The sequence below is a fragment of the Ailuropoda melanoleuca genome, chromosome 4 (genome assembly GCF_002007445.2).
Source record: "Ailuropoda melanoleuca isolate Jingjing chromosome 4, ASM200744v2, whole genome shotgun sequence".
Classification (NCBI taxonomy): Eukaryota; Metazoa; Chordata; class Mammalia; order Carnivora; family Ursidae; genus Ailuropoda; species Ailuropoda melanoleuca.
Window position 1 is genome coordinate 17707450 of NC_048221.1, and position 18184 is coordinate 17725633.

General features: G+C 49.3%; 3 protein-coding genes across 9 annotated transcripts in view; 1 reads left to right on the top strand and 2 right to left on the bottom strand.

The window, feature by feature from the left end:
- Positions 1–552: 552 nt before the first annotated feature.
- NDUFAF3 (NADH:ubiquinone oxidoreductase complex assembly factor 3) lies at positions 553–2285 on the top strand. Of its 2 annotated transcripts, XM_002920556.4 has the most exons (5): positions 553–1257; positions 1352–1544; positions 1701–1767; positions 1856–1956; positions 2033–2285. In XM_002920556.4, exons 1-5 carry the CDS (start codon positions 1181–1183, stop codon positions 2147–2149), a joined length of 555 nt encoding a protein of 184 aa, XP_002920602.1. In that variant the 5' UTR covers positions 553–1180; the 3' UTR covers positions 2150–2285. The 2 variants fall into 2 exon arrangements, with proteins under 2 accessions (XP_002920602.1, XP_034514196.1); XM_034658305.1 differs by having other exon boundaries at positions 1352–1767.
- A 561-nt stretch (positions 2286–2846) lies between these two features.
- On the bottom strand, positions 2847–8011 carry IMPDH2 (inosine monophosphate dehydrogenase 2). 3 transcript variants are annotated; one of them, XM_034658301.1, is made up of 15 exons: positions 7817–8011; positions 7321–7369; positions 7000–7101; positions 6556–6630; positions 6023–6229; positions 5422–5509; positions 5149–5348; positions 4979–5069; positions 4783–4878; positions 4473–4544; positions 3669–3812; positions 3438–3582; positions 3192–3335; positions 3028–3111; positions 2847–2926 (listed from the first exon to the last, which is right to left on the bottom strand). In XM_034658301.1, the coding sequence occupies exons 1-15, from the start codon at positions 7912–7914 to the stop codon at positions 2905–2907; spliced, it is 1617 nt and encodes a 538-aa protein (XP_034514192.1). In that variant the 5' UTR covers positions 7915–8011; the 3' UTR covers positions 2847–2904. The 3 variants fall into 3 exon arrangements, with proteins under 3 accessions (XP_034514192.1, XP_034514194.1, XP_034514195.1); XM_034658303.1 differs by lacking the exon at positions 4473–4544 and having other exon boundaries at positions 7817–8009; XM_034658304.1 differs by lacking the exons at positions 7000–7101; positions 7321–7369; positions 7817–8011 and adding an exon at positions 6748–6964.
- Positions 8012–8252: 241 nt separating this feature from the next.
- QRICH1 (glutamine rich 1) overlaps positions 8253–18184 on the bottom strand; it is a 47573-nt gene continuing 37641 nt past the window's right edge. For 3 of the 4 annotated variants that reach the window (XM_034658297.1, XM_034658299.1, XM_034658298.1), the window contains 5 exons: positions 16811–16925; positions 11564–11672; positions 11057–11208; positions 10643–10733; positions 8253–9202 (listed from right to left, as the gene is read on the bottom strand). In XM_034658297.1, coding sequence (XP_034514188.1) covers positions 9010–9202; positions 10643–10733; positions 11057–11208; positions 11564–11672; positions 16811–16925 — 660 coding nt within the window. In that variant the 3' untranslated portion in view covers positions 8253–9009. Of the gene's footprint in view, positions 9203–10642; positions 10734–11056; positions 11342–11563; positions 11673–16810; positions 16926–18184 lie in introns of those variants that run through there. The other variant, XM_034658300.1, reaches the window with a different exon arrangement.

Here is an 18184-nt window from a genome sequence, read left to right on the forward strand (position 1 = left end):
TTAGATCCGCAGGGTAGGATTACTCCTGTTGGTCCCATGAAGCCAGGCCACCGGTACAGTGACGGGCTCGCTCGTGGGGCCGGAGAGGAAGTAAACCCGCGCACTCGCCTCGGGGACACCCCCGCACCCAGGGCCCTTTGTCCCGTGACTCTGCCAGCGCCCGGAGCGCTGGGGCGAGGGGGGGTGCCCAATGGCGGCGACGGGACCCCCGGGAATCCATTGCGAACGTCCTCCGCTGTGCCGAACCTCCCTCCCACCCGGCCCCGTGGGTAGCAGTCGCGTCATCGTTCTCTTGAGGCCACCACACGGTGGGGGCGCAAAGATGCCCGAAACCCGCGCGGGCGCCAGCGACTCTCGCGCCAGTAGGCCCTCTGATTCGGCTCAAGACGGGGGGTCGGGGAATTCTCGGGCCGCGAGCAGAGTGAGCGACGACAGGGCGATGCTCCAGCCGCTGTCTAGTCAGTATCTGGTCCCGTTCGGCCGAGTCGATCCCACCCGGACAGGCACAGCCGCCCTCCCACGGCGTCCCCTTCCGCTTGTTCGGGCCGCAGACTCGGAACCATTTTAAGGAGAAACCAATAAGCCACGCCCCCTCGCGCTCCCGAGAAGCCAATCGACGCGCAGCCACGCCCCGGTAGACGCGCGGCGGCGACGCCAACGGTCGCGCGGGTGACGGTTGGGGAGGGGCGTGATTCGCGGGAGAGCGAGGGAAACCTGAGCCGGCCGCCCCGCCCTGGGAACCCGACGCTCCAAAGCCTGGGATTAGGGGGCTCGAAGGCTGGCCCCACGCCCTGGCCAGGTGTGCGGGACTCGACCAGGTGCGCGGGCGCCCCGCCCCAGGCCCCGGGAGCCCTGCGAAATGGCCGAGAGCCGGGGACCAGGCTGCGGCGGGGGCCCAGGCTGCGCTCTGAGGCCGGCCACGCCACCAGGTGTCTGTCTCCCCCAGGACGGTCTACGGGGGCCCGGGGCGGGGCAGGCGGCAGGTGCAGACACCGGAGCCGCGCTGGGGGACGGGCCCTCCTGGGACAATTGGCACCGGCCGGCTCCTTCAAAATCCCGCGCTGGGGCAGCCGACCTGCGCGGTGCCCTCCGGGACGCAGGGGGCGCTGTCGGCGCGCTGCAGTGGGCTCCGCCACGACCCCGCTAACCCAGCGCCGGCCTCCCTGCACGCCGCTCCGCCATGGTCGCCGCGTTCGTGCTTCGCGGCCTGTGCCGAGCGCAAGCCGCGCCACGCTGGTCCCCCGCCGAGCTGCTGAGGTGAGCCCGGGCCGAGCTTCCCCCCCGCCCCATGGCCGGCGATCCCGGCCCGGCTCGTCCTGGCCCCTAGACCCTGAGCACACCCCCTCCGCAGGGTCCCACGGCGAGGGCATCGGCTCACGCCGGCGGACGACGAGTTGTACCAGCGGACGCGCATCTCTCTGCTGCAGCGCGAGTCCCCGCAGTCCATGTATATCGACAGCTACAGCAGCCGCGGCTTCATGGTCAACGGAAATCGTGTGCTTGGGCCCTGCGCGCTGCTCCCGCACTCGGTGGTGCAGTGGAACGTGAGCAGCGAGGCCGCGGAGGGCCCGAGTCCCAGGCCTGCCCCCCGATTCTGTCCCTGGCCAACTTGGGCTTTTCCGTTGCCCCTTTGTGGCGCAGGTAAGGGTTCTGTGGGGAAAACCGCGCGAACTCGTTTAACCTGCCTCCTCCCAACACAGGTAGGAACTCACCTGGACATCACCGAAGAAAGCTTCTGTCTCTTCTGGTTGCTGGAGCCACGAATAGGTACTGGAGAAGGGGAGGGCTGAGGTGCTTCCCCACCCCAGCCTCCCCACAGACCTGCCGTAGCCCAGCCCTGTCCATCTTTCCCCAGAGATCGTTGTGGTGGGCACGGGAGACCGGACTGAACGGCTGCAGCCCCAGGTGCTGCAAGCCCTGAGGCGGCGGGGCATCGCCGCGGAAGTGCAGGACACGGTGAGTCCTGCCCCTCGGAGCTCGGAGCAGGGCTGGCCCTAGCCCTGCCAAGCTGATGCAGGTTTTCTCTTTGCAGCCCAATGCCTGTGCCACATTCAACTTCCTGTGTCATGAAGGCCGAGTAACAGGAGCTGCTCTTATCCCTCCGTCCGGAGGGACGGTGCTCACATCTTTAGCACGGGCAGCAGAATGAGCCACCAGGAACTGACCTAACCTGTCCAGGAGGGTCCTGGCACTTTGTGCAAAATGCTTTCATTAGCCCTTCCCCTTTGGCACTGTAACACTTGTCTTTCTTGCCAGCAAATTAATAATTTAATCCACTTTTCCCATTTTGTACTAGGTGTGTTGCTGGCCAGGAGGAGCTGCTGGCTCACTGGGCTCTTGGTGGGGGGGGGGGAGTTGTGAAGAAACCAAGGGAATCCCCTTTTTATTTAGTCTACTTAGCTTCTTAGAGGCCGGCCGCAGTCTAGGCACCTGTTCCAAAGTGCAGATCTGTGTACTGGCTCATGTGCAGAGCTGAGGGGCCCTCAGTGCTTTCTCCACAAGGTCCTCTGGAGACTCAAGTTAGAGAATATATATGTGGGTCTCAGCCTGGTCCCATGTGGCCAAGCAGGAGGCCCTGTGGGTGCCAGTCCAAAGCCCCCAAAGACTATTCCATGACCTGTCCAAAGCAGCCACACTGTGAGACCGAACCCTTGTGAGCAGAGCTGGCCAGACCTACCTTGTGACCTGCCTCAGGAGGGACTTTATGAATTTAGAATTAGTACCTCCTTCCAGATCCAAGGAATATCCCAATCTGGTGATCTGAGGCTTTCCCTGCCAGTGAGTGTTGTGTGCATCTGTGGTAGTGGCCACCACACCTGCCTGTTGACCTCAAAGATCAAGATCACTTGTTTTTGTTTTTTCAAACTTTTATTGAAAAACTGAGGGGGTATGCTGGATCCCTTTTCAGAAAAGCCTCTTCTCATACCTGTAAGCAGAAGAACCAGCTTTGAGGTGGGGGCAGGAGGAAGGAGGCATGGCAGAAACCTGCCCTAAGGGTAGATGGGTACAATGGGGTTGGTCACTTACGAATGAAGGCTGTGAACACCACCTTCCACCTGAGCTGAGGATGTTCTCTTCTCAAACTTGAGTTCTCCAGAATACATCATGGCTCTGAAGAGGGGCAAATGTCAATGGTGGGTATCTGGCCCTGAACCAGCTCCTCCACCCATGTCCCAGCTCCCCAGGCTTACCGGACTTGGGTCAAACTCTTGGCACCAATGTCCTGGCAGGAGTGCTGGATACCAGCGATCAGGTAGGGGACAAATTTGTGGATGGACCCTTTGTCCTGCACAGCCCCAGATACCCCCTGGGCCACCTTGATTTTATCAGCTTCACTGTAGGGAGAGTCAGGATGACCTCATCAAGGTCAAAGCATGGATGAGGCAGGCTAGCAGTACAAGGCTGTCAGTATAGGATAACTGACCTTCCTGTCTCACCTGAAATAACGGTTCTGGCTGCTGAGATGCTTGTCCATGGCATCAAGAGAACCCATACCACGGTATTTCTTTAGCCGGATCCCATCAGAGAAGAAGTACTCGCCGGGGGCCTCAGTGGTAGCAGCCAGGAGGGAGCCCATCATGACTATGGACAAATGGGAGTGATGGGAGCAGATTCTGAGTGGCACTGGGGAAGGAATCCCACCAGACTCCCTGGGTGTTGGGTCTCACCTGTGGAGGCCCCAAGGGCCAAGGCTTTGGCGATATGGCCCACATTTTGGATTCCTCCGTCAGCAATAACAGGAACACCAAAGCGCCGTGCATACTCTGACACCTTGTACACTGCTGTTGCTTGGGGCCGCCCGCAGGCCAACACTATTGAGAAACGGAGGAACAGATGGGTGAGTGGAATTAGTGGGGACAGGCAAGGGACCCTGAGGCCGTAACTCAGCACCCAGGAGCTCTCCGCTACACCTGCACCAGGACTGCAGCCTGGCTGAGAAGAAGTCATGTCTGGAATGGCTGCGGCCCCATCTGCCTTCAACAGTTCAGTCGTGATGGCCTCCACTCAACCCTGCATGTGCGCGTGCATGTGTGCATGGCCCAGGGCAGCCTCAGGCACATGCAGTCAGCAGCCGGGAAAAGCCCCACCCAACTGGTATCAAGTGGGGGGAGCGGGTCACCGTGCAGTTAGTACCCAGAGGCCCACCCCATCTTCCAGCGTCCTTGGCAGCTCGGGCAAGATCAGGGGAGTGGTCATGTGGAAGGAAGAGTGGGCTTGTTGGTCCTTGAGCTGTGCCTACTGTAGGAAATGTGGGCTGACTAGGGCCTACCTGGGAAGGAGGTCCTGCCCTACAAGCACCCCAGGAAGAGAAAGGAGCTGTGTTCTCCAGCAGCCCCCAAAACCATGGTCTGTCATTCAGTTTGCCCTGCCCACCCATCAGCACCACAAACCCCGGGAGGCTACAGCTACAGTCAACCAAGCAGCCGGGCAGTGGGCAGCTGGGCCGGGCCAATGGGCCGGGCTGGACTTACTATAGCAGCCCTTGACAGTAGAAGGGCATTTGGGGCTGTGGGACTTTATGTCTGGAGGGATCTTGGGAGCCACTAAATAAAACAAACAGACCAGAGTTTAGAGAGGGTGCAGAGCAGGAGCAAGAAGGCCAGGCTAGGCAGGGAGGGAGTGGCAGGTGAGGAATGACGAGCTCGTCTTCCAACATGTCACCCATCCAAGGGGCCTGTTTGGCCCTGGGACTGCCCCTATTGGAGGACTCAGTATGGTTCCCACAAGGGTGCTTGGCTCTGGGCCCTATGGGGCTGAGGGCCCCGCCAAAGCATTTCCTACCTTCCTGGGTGATGCAGATGGAGCCACTGCCCATGCCCACGCGGAGGGCATCTACACCAGCATCAATGAGGTTCTTGGCCTGAGCAGCCGTGACCACTACAGTGAAGAACAGGGAAAGGCTTGTGTGAAAGTCTGAGTGGGAGCCTAGCTCCCCTAACTCTTGCCCCACGTGCTTTGGTGCCCAGTCCTGTCTCACCATTGCCCCCGATAACTTGGAGGGAGGGGTATTTGTCCTTGATGTACTTGATCATGTTGATCTGGAAGATGGAGTTTCCTTGGGAAGAGTCCTGGGACCGGGAGAAAGTCGCAGTGAGACTGGTATGACAGCTGTCCCTACCGTCCCACCCCGCCCGTGCAAGAGCTCACCAAAACCACTACATCCACGCCAGCCTGGGCTAGCAAATCCAGCCGATACTTGTCATCTTCGTGAGTGCCAATGGCTGCTCCACACAGCAGCTGCTTCTTGGCATCTTTGGAGGCCAGGGGGTAATCCCGATTCTTCTTCAGGTCTGTCCGGGCAATGATGGCTACCAGCTCATCATCTTCATTTACAATGGGTAACTTTCCTGGGGGTAGGGAAGGTATATAGATCAGAACCCTGGTCTTTGGTTCCAGAACCCTTCCGCCTCTAGAACTCACCCTTCTTGCTGCGCTGCAGAATTTCATTTGCTTCCTTCAGTGTGATGCCTGCAGGGGCTACCACCAAGTCTTCCCTCTTCGTCATGATCTAGCGGTGAGGGGAGCTGTCAGAAGGGCCCAGAGACCAGACCTCCCAATGCACCCTGCCCTAACTCAGGGGTGAGGTTCCACAGACCACCATGATCACGCACCTGCACCCAAACCACCCTCAAGTGAAGCCAACAGCAGTGCAGCAATATAGCGGCATGGGTGAAAATGGAGTAAAAGGACAAAGTGGTGCACAGAACATGCAGTTACATAGTAGAGAAAGAAGGGCCATGCCAGAGCAATGACTAGAGAAAAGAGGAGGCTGATGTTGGTCCTTGAGCACTGCCCCCGCCTTGGGAGTGGCAACCCAGCATGCATGCTGGCAAACACTTGGGCCGAATGAGAGCTTCTGGTGGGGAAGGGATGCAGGAACCCCATGAAAGGGTCAGAGACTTGGCTGGGCATTCATCTTTCCTGGACAGCAGAGGCCCCCAGAGATGCCATTCAGGCGACAGAAACCTCGTCTTAAGCCTTGGCCGCCAGAGCTTGGTTTTCCTTTGTCAGTAGAACCCACCTCTTCCAAAAACCGGTCATGCTCCTCCTCCTTGAGAAAATCTATGTCCCTTGAGGAAATGATGCCCACCAAGCGGCTCCCCATCCGGCCCGTGTCAGTGATTGGGATACCACAGAATCCATGCCGGGCTTTGGCTTCAAACACATCCCGCACTCGATCCTTGGGGCTGAGGACCACAGGGTCTGTAATGAATCCCTGTTCGTATTTCTGGAAGGGATGGTGAGAAAGAACATTTCTGGACTGTCTTTACCAGTCTGAAGCCTGGGGTCTATGCCAGCTCCCCCTCTGGCAGTACCACAGGACCAAATCACAATTCGAACCCAGGGATAGTAAACATGGGTGGGCTGTCGGTACTGTCCACCTGGTCCTCTTCCCTTGCCTTAGGACACAGGGTCTCAGGCTCTTCTCAGGAACTGAGTCCCAAAGAGGGGAAAAAAGGATGCTAAATTAAGAGAACAAATCCCCCACTTCCACCCCACTCCACCTCAGTGCAATTCCCAGGAGCTCTTGACCACGATCCTTGCCCTTCTGACCTTCACTTTCCGAACTTCGTTGGCCTGGAACTCAGGTGTACAGTTGTGGTGGATGAAGCCAATACCACCTGTAAGCTGCATGATAAACAGAAGAGAGCGAAAAAGTGACAAAGTGCAGCCTGACTATGTATGTCTTTGGGGAAGAGTGTGAGTGAGGCCCCTCCTTTTGTCCTTACACCCCATGATGCTCACCGCCATTGCTATGGCCATGCCAGCCTCTGTGACTGTGTCCATGGGTGAGGAAACCAGTGGGGTCTTCAGAGTGATCTTTTTCGTTAGAGCAGAAGTCAGGTCCTGAGGAAATACGGCCAGCTCATGTGGAAAACACCTCATAAAAGCCTCAGGGTGGTGCCAGTTCCCCCATAAAACAGGTGCCCTGTATAACTTGCATGCCAATCAAACTATTCCATAGAATCCACCCCCAAGGGGTGCCATGATGCTCACCGCCATTGCTATGGCCATGCCAGCCTCTGTGACTGTGTCCATGGGTGAGGAAACCAGTGGGGTCTTCAGAGTGATCTTTTTCGTTAGAGCAGAAGTCAGGTCCTGAGGAAATACGGCCAGCTCATGTGGAAAACACCTCATAAAAGCCTCAGGGTGGTGCCAGTTCCCCCATAAAACAGGTGCCCTGTATAACTTGCATGCCAATCAAACTATTCCATAATCCACCCCCAAGCCCAATCTGCTGTGGTAGCCGAGAGACCAGGGAAGACAAGCACCTTACCCAACCTTGATGCTCAGGACCCAATTTCTGGCCATACTCACCACCTGGTCTGCAGTGAAGTCGATGTACCCAGGGAGAATGAGAAAGTCACTACGGGGGAGGGGAGCGAATTGGGAGTAAGGCTCAGGCTTAGGGCGTCCCGAGATTCCATCCCCATAGATCATGTCATAAGGCATTTGGGCCTAGAGGGCACTGACCTATAGCCCTTGTCACAAGCAGGACAGACAAATCACAAAGTGGAGATGGAGACGGGGCCTTTTCTGCCACCTAGCTGTCACCAGCGACCCTGGCACCCTGACAACTCCATGTGCTGAGAGAATGGAGATTCTAGCCTGAAATCTCAAGCACTGCCAAGATGCCTCCTCCATCCCGCCCCGCTTCAGATCTATCAAACCGAGCCCCAGAGACGGGTGGGGGATTCTCCGGAACCTGTCTCCCATGCCCGGGTCGAAGCGGGCTCAGCGGAAAACCCCGCCCGGCCTCCCAGTCCAGCGCGCCGCCCCTCTCCTCGCCCAGGTGAGCCCGCTAGGCCCGCACTTGTAGGTGAGGCCGTCCCCGCAGTTGAACAGCTGCTGTGCCGTGAGCCCGTCGTCTGGCACGTAGGACGTGCCCCCGCTAATCAGATAGTCGGCCATGGCTAGCGCCGGGCAAAGCCGCGTGTGTCCGAAGACCGCGCCGCAGAGGCCTCAGCCGTCTGGGCCGCGCCAATATAAACCCGCCGATATCGTCATTGCGCCCTGCGCGTCAATGACGCCAGGACGTAGTGCGAGTAGGCGGCGCCCGCGCGCCTCCCGGGCGGGGCTATCGAAGAAGCACATGCGCGGAGGACGGCCTAGCCGCGGAGCCACAAAGTTTAGGTGTTCCCGAGGCTGCCCCCTCCCACAGAACCGTGACCCGTTCAATAAGCAGGCAAGGCTTTGCTTCCACTGGCCCGCCAGGCTCCTCCCAAATAAAGAGGCGATGTTCACTAGCATGTTGAAAAGACGTGCTTGTCATTCTTAATAAACAACTAGATTAAGAATACATAAGAGAAACAGAGTGGTATCTTTATATGATACACAAGTGTATGTTACAAGAATTCCATCAGGCACAGGAGCCTCAGGTTTAAGGCCTCAATGTTAGGCCAAAAAAAAAAAAAAAAAAAAGCATGGTAAAGTTTTTACTTTAACATCTAAAATGTCACTTGTCATAAAGGAGGGTGTAATAGAAATTGTCTTTAATAAATCATAATTGAAGTTCCCCTCATTTTCCTTCCATTAAGATGCTAAGTTTACGTCTGAGCATGAAGAAAGTAAAGACCATGGCTCCCCTGTGGTCAGCGACGTCTGCCAGTCAGAGTGGAAGCCAGCTGGGGAGATTCCCTGGAGGGTCCGTCACTAATTCCATCTTTCCGGAGTAAGGGAAGGGGCCACATTTCTCATAACAGTCCGAGCCCTTTCCCCAGGCCCCAGACAAAAAAGAAAAGCCAGCCAGCAACTTTCTAGGACATCTGGCTTTCAGGAAACCCAGAGCCCCCCTGGGCTGAGGAATCTTCTGCAGCAGAATTACGGTGACACAAAGGAGGCAAAGTTTCCTTTTACATTTTAAACAGAAGCAGTCTGAAAGGCTTCATAACTACACCAATAAAAAAAAAAAAAAAGAAAGAAAAAATGGAGGCCTCTTCTTTAGTGTGAAAGTCTGTCCATTTTTTTTTTCCTGGATCATCTCCCTTGCACCATGGCTTAGGGATCTCAGTGCATGGTGCTTGCGTTGGCCACTGCAATGGCCTCCTGAATTTCTCGTATCACCAGGATCCGAGTCAGCATCTGTCCCATTTGCTCTCTGCTGATAGGCTGGACCGAGTACCAGATTGGGCTATTGGGGGCCACCACTGGCTCAGGCGTCAGATAAAATGTGTCATTCCGGCCTTTCACACTCTGGGGGCTGAAAAATATATCAGTAAGAGCTGGGTAAAATCACAACATTCTCAACCCTCCCACCCTGGAATCTTCCAGACAGACGCTATATGCAAAAGGTGGGAAGACAGCAGCTCTTGAAGGTATGATGGCATAGCTACTGAATTCCATGCAATCAACACACATTACCTCTAGGGCCTCCTTTGGGGCTACTGCCAATGCCAGAAATAGGCTGCCTCCCTTCCACTTCTCCCTCACATGGCTGCCAGCTGTGACTCCTCTAACCACCTGCCTCGGGATGCCAGGGTTCATCTACTTGAGTCCCACCATATCCCACCTGGAACCAATTTCACTGCCTACGAGGTCCTCCCTCTCCAAGTATTTGCTCATGTTGTTTCCTCTACCCAATCCACTGAATTCCTAAATTTTACATAAGGGACTCTGCCTTCCTAGCTTGGTTGTGATGCTGGGACCCTCACCTGGGCTCACCCTCCACCCCCCCAACATTGTGCTGTACACTTAGCACATGCCACCTTCTAACAGTTATATTTGCCCATCCCCTCAAGATTTATCAAAGGGCTACTGGGTGCCAGGCTTGCACTAGGGGCTTGTGTTCAAGAAATGAGCAGGATCCAAGACTCCACACCCTATGCAGCTTATGGATAAGAGACAGTCAACAATTAAACAGTTACATAAATACACACAAAAATAACAAATCAGTGGTAAGTGCTACAGAGGAAACAGCCCAAAAGAACAGATAGGGAATCTGGAAATGTTTCTGATAAAGCTGTTTTGAGAAGAGGGATGGATAGGAGCCAACTAGCCAAATATGGGGGTGATGAGGGGAGGCTTGTCCAACAGGGAAAATTTCTAAGCTGAGGCCTGGAGGTAGGGAGAGCATGACGCTCTGGAGTGGAGAGGAGCCAGTATGGCTAGAGAGAGAAGAGCTACAAGGACATGAGATTACCAAGGGGTAGTATACGTAAGGCCTTGTCGGCAAGATTAAGATTATTCTTTTCTCTACACAAAAAATGGAAACCACTGAAGGTTTTAGTCTAAGTAACATAAGACCTATAACATAGAAAGATGATTCTGGCATTGCTGTAAAGATGACATGCCCAACTGCAAGGGCAAGAGAATAAAAGCCAAGGAAAGAAATCCCCCCTAGATTGATGCTGCTAGTGACAAAGGTCAAGGCCAGGAAGATGCAAGACTATGCTACATGATGGAGGCTGCCTTTCTATACTCGCCTCAATCTACTTTCATTCCCCTCTCCAAGACAGGAGACCACATACAAATCACAATGCTAGTCATTTCACATGTTTTGGGGAAACCGGTCAGGTTGCTTCTATATTTCACTTTTTGAAAATGTGTTTTTACTCTGTTTGGGACTAAAGAATGCCTTGTACACAGGTACAGTGCACACATGCACACATACAGTCACCCAGCCACCATAAAGCTTCCTCACCATTTAAAGAGGTAGAAATCGTAGAGCTTGATGGGACATCTCAGTGGATTCTCTGGATTTTCCGTCTGTTCTGCATACATGTCATCTGTAACTATAAAACACACCCCCCACCACCAGGAACATGGCATGAGATTGCCTCAGCTCAGGACCAGATTAAGAACCTTAGGCTTCTAGCCATCCCAACTAGACTGACTGGGAGGGGAAAGGGTGTGAGGCATGAAGGGAAAGTATGAAGGGAAAAAAGCAGCAATCACTTCTGGGGCATCTCTGCTTCTACAAGAGTTTGAAGTTTGTAGGTGAGGAGAAGGGAATGGAGAATTCCTATCCAGCAAATCCCAACCTTCACACTCAACACTAACCCCCCAGGCACAAGGGCAGGCCAGGACAAGTTGCACCTGTTTCTGCAGCCCCTACCTTTCTGGCCAGTCTGGTGTATCCCAAGAGCCTTCAGGTACCGAATACTCGTGCTTTTATCCTTAGGATTAGAGGGGTTCTTCTTTGTTTGTCGCAAAACCTTGGAGAAGGCCAGCTTCATGTGCTGGTCCACTGTCTTCAACAGGAAGTATCTGTACCACAAGTGAAAGCAAGGCAAAGGGAGGGGTGCCAGGAGGAGACTATGACTTACCCTCTGCCATTGGTGCGTCGGAGCCGCTGCGCACACTCCCAGGATCTGGGCAGGCCCATACCCAAAGACACTGTCTAGTGGAGGAACCACATCAAGATTGATGGCAGGGGTCTGACAAGGCTGTCTGCCTCAATGGTCACCACACAAATGTAGCCAAGTGGTGCTGAAGGCTTTCAGTAGCCCAAAGGCTCTCCAATATGTGTCAAAGGAATTCCTGTATCTACCTGGATAGTTTCCACCCTCTTCACTGGGCAGATGCCAGCAGTGGCTAAGCATGGAGCTTCTAGAACACTTACTTGGTGTTAAAGAACATGAGGGTGGTCAGCAGGGTGGAAGGGGAGTGAGCCCCGAGCTGCTTGCACTCCCACAGCATCTCCTCAGTCACGTGGCTGGGCAGGACATAGCCTAGGAGGAATAGAGCACTGCTACAACAAGAGGATGGCAGGTGGGCCCTCAGAGGTGCAGGATGGGAGTTGGGAGGCACAAGGACCACAAAAGAGTACAAGTTTAACCAGAAAAATCTCCCTAGGGAATGGCAGAATCATCTGGAAGCTTGTTAAAACACAAATGGCTGGGTCCCAGCCCAAGTTTCTGGGGTGAGACCTGATAATGTACATTTCTAACAAGTTCCTGATTGTTCTTACCTGATGTTAATTCTTCCTCTAATCCAAGGTTAAAGTGGGGCAAAAGAACGAAACACCCAAAACCATAAATCAAACTCTGCATGTATGCATACTTTTCTAGAAAGAGGATACAGAGCTTGCATCATATTTTCAGGTGTAAGGGCCCAAAGAATTGGTATGGGTGCCCCTGTATGCCCTTGCTAAACCTCTCACATTTTCCACCTCTAGAAAGCAAATGCATTCTCATCCCCTCTCTGGGTAAAAGAGAGAATGATATTCAGAACTATTACAGGATTCCCCGACAGGGAAGGTTTTACTTTAAGACCCTGGTTCATAAGTGAACTGAGAGCTGGGCAGGAGCAAAGGCCAGCGTTTGGTCAAAAGCCCTGTGCAGCCAGGTCTACACCAAAGGAAGAGGATACTTGAGCTGATCATCAAGCCCCCTTCATGTGTTCCCTCAACAGTTAATGTACAAGTGTTTGTGTGCCAGGCACTGAGGCCATGGTGAAAGCATTCTCCTGCAGGAGTTTCAGGATCCCCCAGGCAGGCAGTAAGGATGTCACTTCATAGAAGCGGGGAAAGAAATATTCTGCCCAACACATTCCTCTTCTCTGCTCCTGCCAAAGCTGGCTCTCTGACTCCATTAAGTGCACGCCCATCTCTTCAAGGCAGCTCTGCCTCCACTCTTCTATTCCGTGGCCTACAGGCAATGAGATAAGCTTCCCTGCCCTCAAACATATCTGAAGCAGATGAGTGGCACAGACAGCCCTCCTTGGGGAAGGCCAGTGGCAGAAGTGGCCCCACACATATCTTGGGAGGTGCTATTTTCTTGGGTTTATTTCACTCTGCCATTTATATGAGCTTCCCTAGCTTTAACCACTGTTTAACAAAACTTAAGTGAAGTTTAGGGTCTAAAAACCAGGACTCCTGGCATGGGAGAAGGGAGATGCAGATAAGGACATCATATAAAAACTTTATACAGTTCTCAATCTGAACTGCAAGCATCAACATGACCTATTTTATCTTTTTTTAGTTCTTCCCACTGAAAGGCCTATGAACAATGACCAACCCAGGAGCAATGAACACCCCTGTGCAACCAGACTGTGCTACTAAAATACCATTTACCACTAAAAGGAACCAGTCTCCATGGAGAACTGACCAATTCCACATTGAGACAGAAAACAGAAAATGTCCAAGATCAGCCTGGAACATTTGGCACATCAGAAATTAAGGAAGTAGGGCCATGTCAAAAGAACTTAAAAGCCAATTTAAGAGGTTCCAAATGGCCAAAGATGGAACAATTTGTGCAGCAAAAAAGATTAACTGCAATGGACTGAACCAAATTAAATATGTTAAAATTCATTAGTTCACAATGATTCCTTAAAAAGAAAAAAAAAGTGAATTGGTTATCACTGGATGAAACTGGAGAACCAACTCATTACCATAAAAACTGCTAAACAAAGAGAAAAAAATAAGCCCTTATCCTGCCTCTCCTATAAAATCCACTAACTATACTGCTAGGTATTCAAAGAGTGATCAAGGGAAAGTTTTGCTTTGTACTTCAGCTAATAATGAAGAAGTAATAACATCAGAATACCACCATTTGCAATTCCTAAAGAATGAATGGATCCAGACATTATGGGTATCAGTTGGACGTATATAACCCATCTATGACATAACCTTGCCAAAAAGAAAACACAAAAATCAAAACCCGATCAATGAAGTCTTTATATGGAACTACCGATTAACTGTTAATACAAGGGAACAGAAAACTATAATAAACTACAATATGGGGATGTAATCAGACTGATAATTTAAAAGGCCAGTTTCAGGGTGCCTGCATGGCTCAGTCAGTTGAGTCATGATCTCAGGGTCCTGGGATCAAGCTCCACATTGTGCTCCAAGCCGGGCATGGAGCCTGCTTGAGATTCTCTCTCTCCCTCAGTCCCTCCCTTCCCGAGAGCTCCCACACACTCTCTTTCTCAATCAATGGCTAGTTTCTTCCATATAAAATTGCAAGAAAACAGAATCAAGGAGAAAATTAAAGAGTAAAGCTAAATATTAAGACATACTAGCAATTTCAATGTGGGGACCTTATCTGCACCTTGACTCAAATGAACAAGATCATGACATTTATGAGACACTTAGAAATCTGAACAAAGGGTACAGTAGACTTTGATGACATTATGGAATTATCTTTTTTCCCCCCAAGTATAATGATGGCATCATGGTATGTCAGGCATACTAAAATATTTATGAATAATAAAGTGCATAGGAGTTACTTCAAAATAATACAGGAGGGGAAAAACAGCTGTACACCTGACACAAGATTTGCCATGGACAGTGGGTAGATGGGAATGTCATTTATCTATTCTAATTTTTACATGTGCTTGAAATTTCCCTAATATAATTTTTAAAAAGCAAACTCTGCATAGCCACACTTGGCTTGAAAATTTGCAAATCACATAGTGATCCACTTACTTGGTTTCTGTTCTAATGACAGCCCCTCAGAAAGGCCTCCCTCCTAATGCCCTTAACACTCTCCATTCCCCTATGCTTTGTTCTTTAAGACACTTAATCATAAATTGGTTACTTACACATTGTCTCCTCCTATTAGACTACAAGCTCCATTCTGTTCACTACAATATTTTATTATCTATACCTGGAATACTGCCTGGCACAGAGCAGGCACTCAAAAAGTATTTAACCAATAATTTTTTCTTAAAGGTTAAGCACGTAACTCTGTGGCGATGAATGTTAACTAAACTAGATAATTATACAAGATATACACATATCAAATCATTATGTTGTATACCTAAAACTAGCATGTTATATGTCAATTATATCTCAATTTTTAAAAAAAAGTTAAATTCCAGTTAGTCTGATGGGGGGAAAAAGTTTAAGCAGCATACATTCTAATAAATGGCAAAGCCAGGATTAAAACTTGGATATTTGTGTGGATTTAAGTTTTCAACTCATCTGGGTAAAAACCAAGGAGCACAACTGCTGGATCATAAGGTAAGAAAATGTTTACTTTTTAAAGAAAATGTCAAACTGTCTTATAAAGGGATTATACTATTTTGGATTCCCACCAGCAAAGAATGAGCATTCTTGTGCTCCCTATCCAGCATTTGGGGCTGCCACTATTTGTGATTTTAGCCATTCTAATAGGTATATAGTGGTATCTTGTTTTAGTTTGCCATTTCCTGATGATATCTAATGATAAACATCTTTTAATATACTTATCTGCCACTTGTATATCTTCTTTGGTGAAGAATCTGTTCGGATCTTTTGCCCATTTTTTGGATCAGGTTTTGCTGTTGTTGTTGTTGTTGAGTGTTAAGAGTTCTTTGTATATTCTGGATACCAGCCCTTTATCAGGTATGTGTTTTGCAAAAGATTTTTTTTCCAGTTCGTGGTTTGTCTTTTCATTCTCCTAAAATTGTCTTTCATAGGTCATAAGTTTCTAATTTTAATGAAGTCCAACTTACCAATTATTTTCTTTCATGGATTGTGCTTTTGGTGTTATATCCAAAAAAGTTACTACCAAACCCAAGGTCACCTAGATTTTCTCCTACGTTATCTTCTAGGAGTTTTATAGTTTCACTTTTTACATTTAGGTCTATGACCCATTTTGAGTTGATTCTGTGAATGGCATAAGGTCTGCATCCAGATTCATTTTTTTGTATGTGGGTGTCCCGTTGTTCCAGCACCATTTGTTGACAAGACTATTCTTTCTCCATTGAACTGCCTTTGCTCCTTTGTCAAAGATGAGCGGTTCTATTTGTGTGACTCTACTTCTGGGCTCTCTATTCTATTCCAGTGATTTGTCTATACTTTCACCAGAAACCTGCACGCAATGTTTACAGCAGCTTTATTCATAATTGCCAAAACTTGGAAGCAACGAAGATGTCCTTCAATAGGTGAATGGATAAACAAATTGTGTAGTACATCCATACGACGGATTATTATTCAGCAATGAAAAGAAATGAGCTATCAAGTCACGAAAAGACACACAGGAACATTAAATGCATATTGCTAAGTGAAAGAAACCAATCTGAGAGCTACATACTGAATTATTCCAACTATATGACATTCTGGAAAAGGCAATACTATGGAACAGTGAAAAGATCAGTGATTGCCAGGGATTTGTGGGGGAGGGGGATAAACAGGTGGAACACAGAGGATTTTAGAGCCCTGAAACTTATGTATCATATTGTAATTATAGATACGTGTCATTATACATTTTTCCAAACCCAGAGAATGTAGAACAGGAAGAGTGAACCCTAAAGTGAACTAAAGCTATAGACTTTAGCTACTAATATCAATATTGGCTCATCAATATTGTGTGTGAGGGAGTATATGGGAATTCTCTGTATGTCCTGCTCATTTTTTTCTGTAAACCTAAACTTGCTCTAAAAAGATAAAAGTTTATTAAAAACAAAACACAAACACCTCAGACATTCTACTGTAAAACTCCTGTTCTTTCCAACACATGCTGCTCAGGTGGTTATGTGGGTAAAGCAAAAATTATGTTCTATATATGCAGAATATATATATATATCCAAACACATGGAAAAAAAAACCTATATGTAACCCTACAGATGAAACAGTTCATAATTCTTAATGCAATGATTCTAATTTTAATCAATACATTTTAATTAAACCAAACAAACAAACAAAAAAAAGTACCCAAACTCTCTGCATGCCCCCGTGTCCTTGCCACACTGGGACCAGCTGGGTTCTCTGTCTGGTGTGCAGTGCCCCTTCCATATCAGGCCAAGCAGCACAGAAGTTGATGCTGGTACCTAGAATTTATAGCACCCTCACCCACACACTGTATCATAGCCAGGCACACAAGCAGCTGAACTTTTTTAACCCCCAGTGGGAAAGACATCCAAGGACTAGGAAGACTCTTACCAAGTGGAGTGACTCGGGGCTGAACATCTTTCAGAACTTCATGTAACCACTCCGTGAATCGAACATAATAAAGATCGGAGAAAATGTCATCAACCCTTCCATTTTCAAAAAGATACTAAAAGAAGAACAATAAAAGTTGTTGGTAATCTCCTGAATAAAACTTTCAGGGGAAATAAACATTGTGCTACTAGTATCATCACCTCTCCCTACCCATCTCTGCCTCCTTAACAAACCAACACAACACGTCAAAAATGTCCAGCATATGACACTTCCATAGTACACTTCAGATCATGTGAAACGACTCTCACAACACTCTGGAGAGTTGGGTCAATGGGACAGATTTTGTAACTGCTACTTCACCCAGGCAAGGCAATGTCTTGTGGTGGCAAAAAACATAATGCAGACTCTGGGGCCAGACTCTTATTAGTTATAGTGTAAGTTAAGTACCTCATGCGAGTATTTTAACTTTTGGGGCTCAGTTTTTTTTTGTTTTGTTTTTTTTTTTCCCCAGTGGAAATAACTGTGCCTGCCTTCCAGGACTAGGGAGAGCATGGAATGAAACAGAACATGTAAAGCATTCACTCAGTGCCCTGGGTGACTGGGAAGAAAGAGAAATAAACTGGGACGCAGACTTTTCTTAGGCCCAGGCAACAGGGTTAGTCCCAACCAGCAAGTGCTTTTCCATCATGCTGCGGGCTTTTCCACAAGAGCATTCACACACTAAGAAATCCACCCCTGTGCTCCTAAACTGCCAGTCCTAAATCAAGTTTCCCTGTTATACCACACCTTAGATGTCCTGAAAGCCTACCTACACTCCTATAATTCTACAGATTCTCAAATAATATTTTGTGTTAATGCAGGGAACAATGAGAAAATGAGCTGAATGTTAGCACCAGAATTTGTTTTGGATAAATTACTTTTATGTAAACCATGTTTACTTTAATGAAAAGTAAAGTATGATATAAAAGTTTTGTGATTTTTTTAAAAAGGCTCTAGGATACTATAACAAATATTTTAACAAAAGTTTCTCTAAATGATGGGATTATGGCTGATGTCTATTTTATTTTTTTAAAGTGAACATGTTAGGTCTTCTGCAATTTTTAAAAATGTACATTAAATGGGGTGCCAGGGTGGCTCAGTCATTAAGCATCTGCTTTGGCTCAGGTCATGATCCCAGTGTCCTGGGATCGAGCCTCGCATTGGGGCTCCCTGCTCTCCCACTCCCCCTGCTTGTGTTCCCTCTCTCGCTGCCTCTCTCTCTGTCAAATAAATAAAATCTTGAACAAAAAAACAAACAAACCAAAACAAAGACTTAAAAAAAAGTACATTAAAAAAACCCTCATTATATAGTTGATTTCACTCATATTGTGGAAT